Genomic DNA, 16,470 nt, shown 5'->3' with positions numbered 1-16,470 from the left:
AAAAAAATTTGCACAAACCAATCAATAAACGCTTATTGCGATTTTTTTTACGAAAAATATGTAGAAGAATACGTATCGGCCTAAACTGAGGAAATTTTTTTTTTTTTTATATATTTTTGGGGGATATTTATTATAGCAAAAAGTAAAAAATATTCATTTTTTTCAAAATTGTCGCTCTATTTTTGTTTATAGCGCAAAAACTAAAAACTAAAACTAAAAACCACAGAGGTGATCAAATACCACCAAAAGAAAGCTCTATTTGTGGGGGAAAAAGGACGCCAATTTTGTTTGGGAGCCACGTCGCACGACCGCGCAATTGTCAGTTAAACCGACGCAGTGCCGAATCGCAAAAAGTGATCTGGTCTTTGCTTCAAATTCCTGCCTTAGCTACATCTATGAAACACTGTTGGGATTATATGTTCCTAGATATGTTTAAGGTATTTACTGTACATTTAAGGTATATATGTTTATTGTTGCTAGTTAACAGATGTGATTGAGATGCATTGATATTAAAAACCTTATCATTTTATTTCATATCCATTCATTAAGTCAATATAAAAATAATTAGCATCATAAAAATGTACTTATAAAAAATACACATTTACAACATATACAGTACACAAGGTCTAACGTGTCAAACTTAAAGGATCACTAAAGGAAACATTTTTTTTGCTGAAATGACTGTTTACAGGGTATAGAGACATAATAGTTAACTGATTCCTTTTAAAAAGATTAAAAATTGATAAAAATCAATCATATAATGTGCCTCTTAGATGCAAAAACGAAACGGAAAGTAGTTTAGTCTTTGCATGTTATTTCATGCCTCTGTGCTGGACAGTGCCATAGAGAGTCATGGCTAGGAAAACGAAACCAAACTCTCCCATGACTTTTTTCATATGGTCACTTTATAATGCCTTACTCTGTTGCATATTCAACTCATCCAGAATCAGGAGCTTCAATGCCAGAGCACCAAGATCCCAACACCCAGATAAACTAGTCTGACACCAGTCATAATTATTGGTTCATCCCTTACCTATACAATCATTGTTGTGTGATAGGATAAACCCATCAAAACAGCGACAGTTGTAAGATCCGATTGTATTCCTACATGTCCCATTGCCACAAGGATCTCTTTCACATTCATTAATATCTGCAAAAGAAAAAGAAACCATAAGACTCATTGGAAAGTACAGTATGTTTGAGATCTGTGTTCAGATACTGTATGTATTTCTATTCTTTAATTCAACAGTATACCTTATGTTTTTATAAAATCAATGTTTTGGTTACATCCTGTGGCTCGAGAACTATGCACTTTGTGTGTCTGTATTGATTTATTAACCTGGGGCTTTGTCTTCTCCACAGAATGTTAAATGGGTTAATTGCTGAGCAATACTGTAACTTATGACTGCCTGTATGATTAAAGAGCCTATAACCTTCAACCAGTAAAGTGCACTCTTTTAGCACTGAAATGTTATTCTTAATTTGAAAAGCTGGCTTAAAACTGAAGATTTAGGTATGCGTATTTATGTGTAGTTACATGTGTCCAGCTCGGACCATTTTAAATATGCATGTGCCATACCTAACCGATTCATGTGGAAGCTGGAAATCATTGTAGTAGGCACCATTGCTACAGTGATTACTACTGGCTTCCACCACCTTTGTCAAGCAGCTGCCCTGCTGCTTAGTGAATATAGGAGGTTGCTTGCTTGGCATGGACATCATTCAGAGAACACTTTGCATTTGAAAAGGTGAAGATTGTTACATTGCTAAGCATCAGGACTGCCGCTTGGCATTGGTGCCTTCTACAGCGATCTCCAGATTCTATGGGGATTGGCCAAGTATGGCAGATAAATACTTAAACTGGTCCAAGCTGGATAAATGCAGCTATGTAAAAAATATGTATACCTAAACTCGCTTTAACATAAAACTGAGACATCAAATATGGATGAAGTTGGCAGCCAAGAAAGATCCTTTTCCTCACACATACAGTGCATTCACTTTGCAGTTATATGGAAAATTCGAATGCTCAGCAGTTGTTACAAAGATGTGCTGATATCTATTCCTTGATTAGCAACCATCCCCTGTATGGTCAACTTTTGTATTTTTTATTTAAAATATGCATAAAAGCACAGACAAGCTTTTTGGTACCCACCCAGACACATAGTCTGATCATCGTTGGTCTTAAATCCATTGTGGCACACACAGTAATATCCCCCAACCTTATCATGGCACTCTCCATGGCTGCAGACATTTGGAATTTCCAGACACTCATTGCGATCTGTACAGAGACAAAATAGAAATGATATATAAACAGATCTGTTCTGATTACAATACATGTAGATACTTGAATAGCAAACAGACTAGTAACATTTTATGTCGCTGTTTATCTAGGTGTAAAGAATATGAATGGAGAAAATGAAATGTTAAAACAGGCGTACTTGATTTGTCGAAGAATGTCATCTTTCCTTCTTCCAAACAAATCTGATCCCCCCCCCCCCCCAATCACTCTGTGTAAATATGTTCAGTTCTTCAATAATGAAACCAGAAATGTGGACCATGAGAATAAACATGTTGCTAATTTATGTTTAATGATATCTTCATGTCTTTGTTGTGATCAACAAGAATAATGAAGCGTTCCAAGGACCAGATGTGTGTTTTGTTTTTGGATTTTTTTTTTTTTTTATACGAGGTTTAGGAAAACCAGACAAAGAACATTGGCAAAGAGCTTGGTTTAACTACTGGATCATGTCCCTTTGCATTGGGACAAAAAAAATCTTGAAAACACTAACAAATATTGTATTTTTCTCCTACCTTAAAAACAAAAAGTCTGGATTGCTATGCAACTAAAGCCATAGACGGTTCGAAACTTGGCCGGTTCAGCAGGGACTTTCGAGGTGTGGCCGGGTGCTTTGAAAGCCTAAATGTACTGGCTAAAGTACTGACCACTGGCTAACGTAAATTTTAATAAATATTTTAGTACACCATTTTTTCTTGTTTTCCTCCTCTAAAACCTAGGTCTGTGGTATGGAGCGAAAAATATGGTAGGTAATTTTGAAATTGATGGCAGCAGCACATGTCAAAAAAGTTGGGACGGTGCTACAAAAAGCTGGTCAGTGGTACTAACAAGGAAGAGCTAAAATAAAATTTTGCAACTAATTAGATTAGTTTGCAACAGTTCAGTAACATGATTGGGTATAATAAAGAATAAAGTAAATGAAAAAATTGCTGCATTCTGTATTTATGTAGATTTTACACAGAGCCTTAATTTTTTGGGGAATTGGGGTTGTAAATAAAAGCTGATCATTGTAGGTCTCCCTGCTTTAAGTAGAAGATGCTTAAGTCTTGTATTTATTGCTCCATGTAGTCTTATTAAAACAGAAATTAAAGTATAACTGAGCCCAGGTTCACACTGGGCTACGGGGAATGAAGCCGTGCGAGTTCAGCTAAATTTTGCACGATTTCACTCCCGCTGGCAGTCCTGATTTTAGCCACGATTACAGAGATATATGTGCAGGTTTCTGCACAGATGTCAATATAAATTGTGGCCCGAAATCGTGAAAAGTAGTACAGAAACTACTTTTTTAAATCGGTGCAGTGCCGCAGATGCGGCGTCGCACCAATTAGGACGTGCCATTGCCGGCAATTGCCAGAAGATGCTGCCGATTTGAAATGCAATGTCAAAACGCAGCAGTGTGAACCAGGGCTAAAGGCAAAACGTTTTTCTTTTCGACACCTGTTAGGTTTTTATTGCTGCCTTTGTCCCCATTAGGGAGATTCGCCCTCTCTATTTGTCCTGTTTACCATTATCATTGAAAGTGAAAGGAAATGAAAATCCTATATTTTGGGTTGTTTCCAGAAAAGTAGAGGAATTCTAAGGCCTTGTACACACGACCGGATCTGTCCGCTGAAACTGGTCCGCGGACCAGTGTCAGCGGACAGATCCGATTGTGTGTACAGGCTAGCGGACAGATATCCGGCGGACAAATGTTTCTTAGCATGCTAAGAAACATGTCCACTGGAAAGCTGTCCGGCGGACATGTCCGCTGGTTAGTACACCTAACCAGCGGACAGATATCTCCTGCATGTGTCGAATGGATTCGACGCATGCGTGGAAGTATTTTACATTCTGGTTTGGTGACGTGGCGGCGTCAACGTCACCGCCACGTCACCGCACTGTCTGTCCGCGGGGATTTCGGTTTGATGGTGTGTACAAGCCATCAGACCGAAATCTCCGAGTGGACATGTCCGATGAAAACAGTTCCGGCGGACCGTTTTCATCGGAGGATTTCCTTTGATTTCCTGTTTGGCTATGGGACAGGAAGTGAAGGGAAATCTCCACAATGGGACACAAATGGCAAAAATAAAATAAAAAACTCTACCCTACTCTATCCAAAATGAAAAAAATAAAAACATTTGCCTATAGTTCTACATTAACATGCATCTAAAGCTAATCTATTCAATGAAATATACCTAAAGCTTAAATACAATTTTCATAATCAATAAAATATACAGGTCAGCGCCGTGCACTTATGTCACGAAAAAAAATCATCTCTTAAAAGAATTCTATATTCCTGCAAGGTTTGGCATGTGCCAAGAACCAGCCAGGTTTGTTTCCCTTAACAGCTATCAAGTGAATGTGTAGAGAATGGCAGGAAGGTGTATGGACTGCCAATGTGATCAGCGATATTGTTCATTACATCTGATAATTCATGCACTTCCCTGTTCCAGTAAGCTGCGTACAATAGTGGTTGAGAGAAGCTGTAAACATCTTTATACAACCACCTCACCGTATTCCTGACCAAGTTTATAACACCACCCAATAGACAAAAGGTTTCCACGATAGTATTGGAGAAACAGCAGAAACAACAGGCTTGCCCCTACAGAGAGATGATGGCTGGAAAAATACAGTTTTTCCTTTACAGACTTGGAGTGAAATGAATTACATCTTTTAAGCAACATAGAGACATTTTCTTCTGTGTTGATAGCAGAGCAACTCTTACTACAATGTCAGTTCTTTAGCCTTGTTTTTCCCAAGCCTACAGACCTGGGAAAGAAGCCTGATGATTCCCTTAGCTTTCTGTTGTTGGTGATAAAAAGTGGATTTCTAGCCAGGTGAATGGAGACTAGTGCCAAAAATACGCTTTTTTGAATTGTAAACTGTGCTTGTCTTTAAGATGTGAAAGATTAATGCATAGTTCCAATAATAAATCATCCACCATTGTTAACTCATTTTAGACATTTTAGAGATTGTGTGCAGATGTCCAGGGTCTGCTACCTAATAGGAAACATATCATTTGGCAAAATCAGAGCCTACTTCGCATGATCCTATGTCACTAAAGGAGAGGCGTACATCATGACTTTAATTCTTGCTGTCAACTCAAAAACTATACGTAGCATGATCCTAAACTCACTACTATTCAGGCTAGATGTTTGACTAGCATTGTAGAAACTAGTGGTAGCATCTGACTATAATGTAGAAGCTCAAGATTGCTGAAAGTGAAAGCTTCCTGTAACATAGGGGTGTTGCTGTTAGTGCTGTATGTGCTCTAAAACATGTGCCATGGGCATGTACCTAGGATGGGACAAGAGGAATTTGCATTACAGTACATTTACATTTATTGTTTTTTCCTTTTATGTTCACTTAAGATAATCTCAACAATGGTGGGAGGGGGTAGTGGCTGGATCCTCCAAGATGAGTCACAAGACTCACTGCAACTTATAATGTACTATTTTTCCCTTCAGGCCTTTGATGGTTAGTAGTGATACTAAATATGTATAAATATGTAGCATACTGTTTTTGGTGTCTTCTGGTTTTAAATGTACAATAATAACATAATAATGTTAGATTAGGGACAAATAAGCATAGAAACTAGGGTCCACTATTGACATATTTCTAGGACTGCGTAGAGTTGAAATGCAGTTTTGATCACCACTGTCTAACAACTGAAAAAAGTTAATTAAAAGATAAGTACAGCAAAAGCTTATTTGGCTGTGGATCGCAGGTGTGCACTCATGTGACCTGTTTAGCAGACAGCGGGCTGAAATCTGCTGTCTGCTGATGTCACAGAGCCGGTCCAGGCTTAGGCAAGATCACGACAATGGAGTCAGGATCTGACCACATGCCTGGACCAGCACCCAGCTCAGCCTCTTAGTGAGCACTGAGAGGCTGGGAGCCTGAGTCACCCGCTCCCACCCGCTCCACAGCCGTGCGTTAAAGAGAGCGAGGAGGGGGCAGAAAAGAGAGCGGTGACTGACAGTCATTAGATCGCTCGGTTCTCAGTGTTAGAGCCAGTGGGGACAGATACAGCATCGGACCAATGCTGCATCCACCTAAGTATGAATCTAAAATAAAAATCAAGTGCAAGACTCTTTTAAGTCTGTAGAGTAAAATGCTGCAGTGTTGTTTAAGAAAATGACCATCTAGACATGTTAAAAAAAATAGTGTGAAGATGTGAAAATAATTAAATGTATACCTAATTGAAACCCCATGTAAACCCTATATAAAACCCCCCATATATTTCAATAGGTTCAGCATCATACCTCACAGTATACAGTTACTTCTCTGGAGATCCTTCCATAACAGCAATTCCTCCTGCATCAGCTTTGCAAGCCTGCAGTGTGTGAGCTCCATTGGTTGCCCATTGGCCTGCCTATCTATAGGCAGACCCAACGGTCACCCGAAGAAGTTTGCACACCAGGCTGACAATTCTGCTGCCAATAGCAAGGTAGCTGCTTAGTTTTGTCAGCCTGCAACAGGAAGTACTGTTACTGCAGAAGCTCCAGGTAAGAAACTTTGCATCCAATATACAAAAAAAAACGATTTTCTTAACAAAACTGTATACAGTAAGGCATAGTGCCAAACATTAGCAAAAGGTACCACTCAAGGCAGACTTGTAGTAACACTGCTGTGAGTGTTTTAGCTACAAGGGGCCCATTCTAGTCTACAAAATGCAATCCAATAATGGAAAAAGCCTTATTATCACCACATTTTTTTTTAAACTTTATTAACCACTTCCAGACCTTAGGTGTTTTTCAGATTCGGTGTTTGCAAGACTAAAACATTTTTTTCTGCTAGAAAATTACTTAAAACCCCCAAACATTATATATTTTTTTTTCTAACACCCTAGAGAATAAAATAGTGGTCATTCCAATACTTTTTGTCACACCGTATTTGCGCAGCGGTCTTACAAGCGCACTTTTTTTGGAAAAAATTCACTTTTTTGAATTAAAAAATAAGACAACAATAAATTTGGCCCAATTGTTTTATATATTTTGAAAGATAATGTTACGCCGAGTAAAATGATGCCCAACATGTCACGCTTAAAAATTGCGCCCGCTCGTGGCATGGCGTCAAACTTTTACCCTTAAAAATCTTGATAGGCGACGTTTAAAAAATTCTACAGGTTGCATTTTTTGAGTTACAGAGTAGGCCTAAGGCTAAAATTATTGCTCTCGCTCTAACGATCGCGGCGATACCTCACTTGTGTGGTTTGAATACCGTTTTCATATGTCGGCGCTACTCGCGTATGCGTTCGCTTCTACGCGCGAGCTCGTCGGGACGGGGCGCTTTAAAAAAAATTTTTTTTGCTTTTCGCATTTATTTTTATTTATTTTAGAATTTTTAACACTGAAAAAAAAAAAAAAAAAAATTATCACTTTTATTCCTATTACAAGGAATGTAAACATCCCTTGTAATAGAAAAAAGCATGACAGGTCCTCTTAAATATGAGATCTGGGGTCAAAAAGACCTCAGATCTCATATTTGGGCTTAAATGCAAAAAATAGAAAAAAAATAAAAAATGTCATTTTTTCAAATGACCAAAAAAAAAATTTGTCTCTTTAAGAGGCTGGGCGGGACTGACGTTTTGACGTCACTTCCGCCCAGCCGAGCTATGGGGACGGGCGAAGGAGATTTTTCCTTCAGTCCCGTCCCCCCGCTCACCAGCCGACAGCATCCAATCGCCTCCGCCACTACCGACGGCTCCGGTAAGCGGCGGAGGGCACGGGAGAGCGGCGGGAGGGGGGGGGCCCCTCTCCCGCCACCGATAACGGCGATCTCGCGGTGAATCCGCCGCGGAGACTGCCATTATCGGATTCCAGACCGCGCACACTAAAGATGGATACCTCGGTTGTGACAGCAGCTGCTGCCGTTACCGAGATATCCGTCTTTAAAAATAGGACGTACATCGTCGTGCGCAGGTCTGGAAGTGGTTAAAAAGAGAACAGTGTACTGGAAACCCTGCCAGACCCTGATCCACCTTCTCCAATAGGTTTCATACTGGAAGAGGTATCTGATGAATAAAGCTAATTTAAGAAGAAAAAAAATGCTGATTGGGGTCCTGTGATTCTTGGTGATGTCAAATATACTTTAAACAATTACATAAGTGAACAAATTCAATCAATCCAACATATACACAATCAAATATATACACAGTGCCAATATAATAATTCAATAAACAACAAAAATGGTGTTCATACAAAAAGCCTTAAGCCGCGTACACACAATCATTTTTCGGCATGAAAAAAAACGACGTTTTTCAGCATGTAGAAAAAAATGAAGTTTTTCCGAATTCATCATTAAAACAACGTTGCCCACACACGGTCGTTTTTAGAAAATGCTCTAGCAAAGCGCGGTGACGTACAACGGCACTATAAAGGGGAAGTTCCATGCGGATGATGCCACCCTTTGGGCTGCTTTATCTGAATTCCTGTTAGTAAAAGACGATTCACGCTTTTATGTTTGTTACAGCGTGATAAATGTGATTACTCTATTCGAATGATAGTTTTACCAGAACGAGCGCTCATGTCTCATAACTTGCTTCTGAGCATGCATGGGTTTTTAACGTCGTTTTAGCCCACGCGCGATAATTTTTTACAGACATAAAGATGACATTGTTTAAAACGTTGTTAAAAAATGCAGCATGTTCGAAAAAAAATGTTGTAGTTTTTCAGAACCCTGAAAAATGATGTGAAGCCCACACACGATCATTTTAAATAAAAAAAATTTAAAACAACGTTTTTTTCATGCCGAAAAATGATCATGTGTACGCAGCATCAGAGAATGCCCCAAAAATTTCTTACTTTTACACATTTAAATGGGGACATTATTTTTTATGTCTTTTTGTATGCACAACATTTTTGATGTTTATTTAATTATTATATTGGCAGTGTATATATATTTAATTATGTATATGTTGGATTAATTTTTTCACTGATTCAGTGCACCGCAGGTGATTTATATATTTTATTATTAGAAGGGATATTTTCTTGTTGTGTTTGCTGCTTTTTTTTACTCTGTGCACTATTTTGCGCGGTTTACAATTGTTTTTAAATATACATAAGTGAGCTATTATATGAATAGTATAAAAAAGAAAACACAAAAAAAAAAAAAAAACAACAGTAGAATGAAAAAGAACAAAATGAATGGCAATCTGACAAGGATAAGATTGTTTAAATAACATTACAGAAGTGGATGCTGTGAAGTGAACTCAGGACAAGTTTATTCAGTACAGTTGACTATGTTACATAATGTCTCACCGACGCATTGTCCTGTGGGTGTGAACTTGTAGCCAGGTTTACAGTCACAGCGAAAGCTCCCTGCTGTATTAACACAGTCTGCATTCCTCTGACACACTGGGCCATTCTGGCATTCATCAATATCTGCAAGCAAATAAAAAAAATATATATTTGATCTTACTGTCCAAAAACAGTAAAATGGGGTGCAGAAACACATTAGAATGAGTTGAAATGGCTGACATCCTACATAATGATTTTTATCCTACCCAAATATTTGCAGTATTGCAACATTCTGCTTGAAACAGATAACGATTCATTATTCATCCAGGTACATGGCTAAGATCACAGAACCTGACCTATTGCCTCTGTTCTGCAGGGAAGTCCTAATATGTACTGCACTGTGTTACATCAAACATTTCTGTAGAGGCAAGTGGAATAAGGATCCTGTTTATCGTCCTTTGGAGTCCTGTTTGCTTTCACAGTTAGGGCATTTTCCCCTCTTCCCACAGTGACTGCTGCTCTGTCTGTACAGAAACTTTATGAATGGCACCATTACCCCCTGTAAACCTCGGCCGTGTTTACAGATTGGCAAATATGCAACCAGTTTATTTACAGCATGGGATCTTAGCGTTTTAAGTTTCGGATTTTCACAGCTAAGCAGTTGTTGGTGTGATAGTGATAGGTGAGGTTTTGGAAGTCTTTGGGGAAAACACACTGTGCTTCTTTTTACTGTAAGCTGTAAATTCTAGCACCGCTCCTTATTGGGTGACCGCTCTGTTCTGCGTGATGGCACAGAGACAGTGGTATATGTGGCATTCAAATAACCACTGAGGCACTAAGAAGCCTTCTTCTGCTAAATGAAAGATACACCCAGTACAAAAAAATTATCATAAGTTTTTTAAATGCCGAAAAATTCATATGATGGCTAAAACTGCACTTTTTCTATAAAGGGAGCACAGGGGTTGAATTACTAAAACTGGAGAGTGTAAAATCTGGTGCAGCTGTGGATGGTAGCCAATCAGCTTTTAACTTCAGCTTCTTCAATTAAAGTGTATGTTCACCTTTACAGAAAAATCTGTAAGGTGAACTTGTATCGGACCCCCTCCATGCCCATCGTCACTGGTCCCGCTGACCTGGACCGTGGCAATCTCTGTTCTAGGGAGTTCGGGGCTTAGAAACCCCCTCTGCATCCACACGTCTTCTCCATAGCTGACAGGACGGGCTATGCGGCTGCTGATTGGTCGGCACCGCCCATGTGACGGCGCTGATCAATTAGAATGCTCCAAAACATCCCTCCTGATGAGGGACATTTTGGACATCCAGCTCAGGGGATTTCTAAGCCCGGGACTCCTGGCGCACAAATACCGGGGCTTAGAATTGGATATTGTTGCGGTCCAGATCAGCGGGACCAGGGGGAGAGGGGGAGGTGGGGGTCCTGTGTAAGTGTTCACCGTACAGATTTCTCTGTAAAGGTGAACTTACCCTTTGAGCTTTGACAAAAAAACCTGAAGGCTGATTGATTTCTGTGTAGAGTTACACCAGATTTTGCACTTTCCCGTTTTGGTAAATTAACCTCAATGTATGAGCATTTGTTTCAACTTTTTTTAGGTGCAATTGCAGTAGCAAAATGTTGTACTGTATTAGCCATTGATCAATGCAGAAAGAGTGGGGTATGAGCAATACCCATTATTAACCAATTTCTATACTTGGAATATACCCATATGCTACATAAGTGTATACACGAGTACTGGCGTATACCCAAGTAGAGTTGCGCACAGCCATTAATGTCTATGTATTGAATTTATATTAAAGTTGCAAACTTTTGAAACATGTTAGATTTTTGTGTTATAATGCCTGACAAAGAACATGAAGGCTGTAGGCAGGACAGAATGGGACATCTACATGCACTGTCACCGTTGTGTGGAATTATACCAAAACTGTGACAATATTTTTCTCAGTGACACCCTATTAAAAAAAATAGGGAACACAAGCCCAGGTGGCGGTTTGGCTGCAAGCCTTCTGTGAGCGAAACAATAACTTTCTCCAGTGAATTCCAAACTGCTTTGTAACATGGGGGCTTAAAATATCACCCTGTTTAATATTATGTCCACTGCCAAGCAACCTCCCTGGAGATGAAAGAAGTGATATTTACAATGTTTAAGGTTTGTGTAATAGCCGTGTCTACAAAATTAAGTGGCATACCAGAGCTTGGATGTGGTCCCTGTCAACCATTTGAGAAAAGGCATTGTGCTGCTGTGTATAAGAAAATCAGCTAAATGTCTTCTTACCTTCACAGATAAGTAACTTGTCATTGTAGAAAAATCCCATTGGACATTCACATCGGAAGCTTCCCACCATGTTTATACAAACTCCATTCTCACAAACACCAGGAATTTCTCTGCATTCATCAATATCTACGGGACAAAATGGGGACATATTAGCTCAAGCACTCTACACAAGTAATTTACTCTTCATGCTATTCAATGGTCAACTTACCAACTGGCAATCCAGTGTAGATATCGATGACAAAACCAGGACGAGCACTTCCACAAAGTCCAGAAAATTCATCTGCAAAGGAAAATGATTAAACTAGAGCTACTTTGCACAATACAGAATAAACCCTTTTTCCAGAAGCTTGTTTTTCTATTTTATGTTCATTGGAGTAATAATTGAGTAAATCAATTAAACAAAAAAATGCAATAATCATTACAACTCCTATTCCACTGTTGCAGGCTTATACTTATTATATTAGGGACCAGTGGCCACAATATTATAAGCTTTATCATTGGATAATGGATTGTCCTGAAAATTTACTGTGCACTTTTAAAAATGCAGGTTGCTTTACTAAAGTCAAATTTACTGTGCACTTTTAAAAATGCAGTTGCTCCAGAGCTAACTAAATGAGGGAGAGCTCTGCTGGCTTCCATCATTCAATTGTGTGCAACCTCATTTACTAAGCTCTGGAGCAACTGCACTTTCAGAAGTGCACAGTCAATTTGTCTTAGGTAAATCAACCCGTAAAAGCATTAAAGAGCAATTAAAAGCATTAGGGGAAAGCAAACCAATGAGCTAACAAAGTGTAATAGGTTCACTAAATTTACCTTAATCTGACTTCTGTGTGATCCATTGCAGCAAGATGATCAGAGACAATCTAACAGGGGCAGTAGGAGGGCACTACAACTGTACTTCTTTGTGCTTGTGCTGTGTTTCCTCAATTGCCAATCTCATTAAAACTTCCAATGCATGATTTGAATGTGACTAATACAATTAAAAAACCTCTTAGTACTGACTTTTGCTTTCATCAGGCAGTACATGAAAGATAGCAAAGAGCTTAAAGGGTGTGAGTTTTGTATTTAGCTCTTGTGCACCACGAGCAGGGGGTACTTGGATCACCAGGTTATTCACAAGGGGGTACTGATGCACCCTGCAGGTGTCTCACGGTTACATTTTTATGCTGCTTACGTACGGTTGGAATTTCCGAAAAAAAAGTTTGATGTGAGCTTTTGGTGCGTAGGCTCCTTCGGACTTTTTCTGTAGGAATTTCCGACAGCAAAAATTTGAGAGCTGGTTCTCAAGAAAAGTTCTTGTCGGAATCTCCGATCGTATGTATGCAATTCCGATGCACAAAAAAACAGGCATGCTCGGAAGCATTGAATTTAATTTTCTCGGCTCGTCATAGTGTTGTACGTCACCGCGTTCTTGACAGTCGGAATTTTGTGTAACCGTGTGTATGCAACAAGTTTGAGCCAACGTTTTTCTTGTCGGAATTTCCAATCATGTGTACGTGGCATTATTGTTCACAGGAGGCTTTCCACAGTAATCCTGTAGTTGATGTTAAAGCATCTCAAGAAAGCATGTTCCAGGATCAATAGATTAAAGACAATAGGGACTGGGGTTGACTATTGAAAAATGATGAAAATTTGGTTGAAAAAACTGAAGTAGAAAATATGTAGGCTAAGTTCCAGGTATGAATTTCAAGGTTTCACTTTTATTTTGACATGGATGTACCTTCAAAGTAAACCTGAGTGGGAGGAAAAATGATGGCCTTCCCATTGCTGCCCTACTCTCGAAAATGTTAATCTCTTGCTTTTATACCAATCAACTGATTTGAGTACTTCCAGAGTCAATGACCTGGAACAAGTACATATGTTAGGAAAATTGGAAAACAGTCAGAAGTTCTTGTCTGCATGCTTTTTAGATAACAGATTCAAAGTATTCAAGCAAGAAGTTTAATAAGGCATCTTATGTTCTAGCCCATTCACTGCATACTTTTGGAGATTCTGGCCTTTGAAAGCCCAACAACTCGATGATTTTGGCAACTCTCAAACTTCTGGCAGTGGCAATCATATGTTTTAAAGTCTATTTGGTTACATTTCAACCCCATAATTAATAATGTGTTCCCATGCAAAGCAAGTGCAGAAAGGAAGTTTATGTAAATATAATAATAGAAGACATCACAAAAATTCACCATACTCACCAGTGCTCGGCAATGGACATTCCTCACAAGGTCGATTCCAAGCGCGCCCAATATTGTAGGAACAGCAGCACATTTTTTTCGTCATGTTGTAAAGCAATTCTCCATCACAAGTCTGATTGTCAGTATAATAATTTCTGAAGCATAAGCTTCTTCTCATGTCTAACAATACAAATCATGAAAAAAATAATAGCTTCACGTTCTTTTTCATGCAGCTGTTTATTATTAAAAAATATGTTGGAGGGTCTAAAATAAAGCATGACAACCAGCATGAGGGTATAATATTTTCTCACGTGAAATAGCAAAAAACTGAACTGCACTGAAAAGGGCAATCCTTTCTAATACAAGAAGCGCTATGTAAATTCCTCCTTTTGTACATTTTATTGCTGTGAAGGTGTGAGTACTTAATGCTGGTTGAGAAATGTAATCCCAATAAAGCCTGTCTCTATTTATATTTCTAGTTTTACATATTCTTGGATGTACTTTCATAACTGTTTATAGATTTGGCAAACCACAATCTGTTATTTCAACAAATCTGTGGATACTAATGTAAATGAAATCATCTGCTGCGTAAATACTGGGTCAGGAGACTAATGTGGATAAGAGAGAAGCTGCAGGGAATGGGCTGTATGCTACTCCTTACTTATAAAGTGCACTCATTGCTGAATACATCACTTATTTTTCACTTACAAGACAAACAACTCCTTCATTTTTTATTATCAAATTTCAAATATAACACTTATAATAATCCTAATATTACCACTGCTAATGATAATATCATAAAAACGTCCTTTCTGATTGATTCATATACATATTCTAAAATAGTGAATACATTAGTAAAGCACATTGATGGGGTACGATATACTGTATATTATTGTCTTTATATGTCTTCATATGGTGGAGAAATTATGTCTCATGTACATCACTGGCTACCTTCACACTTATCTCATTGATTACAGAGTTTCTCATACAGACATACAGACATATAAAGACAATAATATACAGCATATTGTACCCCATCAATGTGCTTTACTAATTTATTCACTATTCACTATTTATTCACTAATTTCAAAGATTAAAAAATGATTAAAGCCATTAAAAATGTGAAGGACTCTATTTAAAAATATTGTTTGTGTCTTGGTTTTATAATCATTGACAGTGGAATGCATGCTGTGTGCCCACTCCCACCTTAGTGTGTATGATTTGCTAAGTATCCGGAGTGGACACACACACATTTTAAGTTTGTTTAATTCTTCCACATGTATATGAGTTTTACAATTTTAGGAAATCTGATAAACCTATTTATATATAAAATAATATTTTTTGAAAAATGTACCTTTGGGGGCAAGTCGAAAAAAGAAACCCCCAATGATCGAAAGTGCAAGGCCCATGTAATGATGGTGGGTTCTGGAGACAACTTAGAACATAGCTTTAAATGCCATGTCAGTTTGGTATCTGTCACCATGGAGTGGCACAGGCCAAAAAACAGGGGATTGTGAAGAATTACCACGTGGGGTCTTTGTCAGGTCTATAGGACTTGGCAGAGACCCTTCAGGGTTTCTGTGCATGTGCAGTATCTAATGATGTCTCCTGGGATGCATGAAGAACACATGCCAAGAGGTATTTTGTGGGATCTGGCACATGGAAAGAACTGAAACATGTACTGTATGTGCGTGCATTCAGTCTGAATATGTCATCCTTGCCTTGGCGAGAATTAAGGACATGAATTTAGGAAAAAAAAATGTATTTGCTACAAAAATTTACTATTTTTGTGTTGTTTTTTTTTTTTTTTTGCAATTGTTTAAGAGGGAGTGAGGAGGAGGCGAGAGAAAGGACTGTAAGAAAAGGGGTGAAGATCTGCTTTATACTTACAAGCCCTAGAATAATTTCTCTTTTTGTCAGTTAGTCAGCAGTACTTTCAATCTCAGATAAGGCACTGTGTCAGGAAGGCTGTTGTGACCTCACACATTTGTATTGAGGGGGCTGGCTTATTCAAAAGACCCTTCTAAGCTAGCTTTCCTAAGGTCAAGACCAGGCAATACATTACAGTTACAAATAATTTGATGTGGCGAAATCCCACATACTGTAAATTTGCTGGGGCCCTGAATTTTAAACACATAGGATTCATCAAAACCCATGCTAGCAGCAAGTCTGAACCTCATCTCTACTTGTCAGCTTCCATGAAGATGAGTCTTATAACAGAAATACATTTTCTATGCATTTAGCTTTCTTATTGTATATACAGAAAAATGTAATCTGTTAAACAATGCCACTTACCCATACAGTTGTTTCCTCCATTTACCGGCATATAATCGGGTGGACATATACAGGTATAATTGCCAACAGTGTTATAACATGTTCCAGGGCCACAAATTCCAGGCTGGTCACATTCATTCACATCTTAAGTAAAAATAATACAGAGATAAGTAAGAGATCTCACACATCTGTTTGTTCTTCTCTGCAAGCTTTTCAAAAGTTTA

General features: G+C 38.5%; 1 protein-coding gene across 1 annotated transcript in view; it reads right to left on the bottom strand.

Moving 5' to 3' along the window:
* Positions 1–16,470, bottom strand: part of FBN1 (fibrillin 1) — a 359,844-nt gene that overhangs the window by 42,062 nt on the left and 301,312 nt on the right. Inside the window, exons 40-46 of the mRNA XM_040342652.1 lie at positions 16,268–16,390; positions 13,994–14,152; positions 12,013–12,084; positions 11,805–11,930; positions 9,538–9,660; positions 2,153–2,278; positions 1,034–1,150 (exon numbers count right to left, since the gene is read on the bottom strand). Of these exons, the coding sequence (XP_040198586.1) occupies positions 1,034–1,150; positions 2,153–2,278; positions 9,538–9,660; positions 11,805–11,930; positions 12,013–12,084; positions 13,994–14,152; positions 16,268–16,390 (846 nt within the window). The remainder of the gene's footprint in view (positions 1–1,033; positions 1,151–2,152; positions 2,279–9,537; positions 9,661–11,804; positions 11,931–12,012; positions 12,085–13,993; positions 14,153–16,267; positions 16,391–16,470) is intronic.

This window comes from Rana temporaria, chromosome 3 (genome assembly GCF_905171775.1).
Source record: "Rana temporaria chromosome 3, aRanTem1.1, whole genome shotgun sequence".
In the NCBI taxonomy this organism is placed as follows: domain Eukaryota; kingdom Metazoa; phylum Chordata; class Amphibia; order Anura; family Ranidae; genus Rana; species Rana temporaria.
This window is presented reverse-complemented; position numbering and strand designations above follow the sequence as displayed.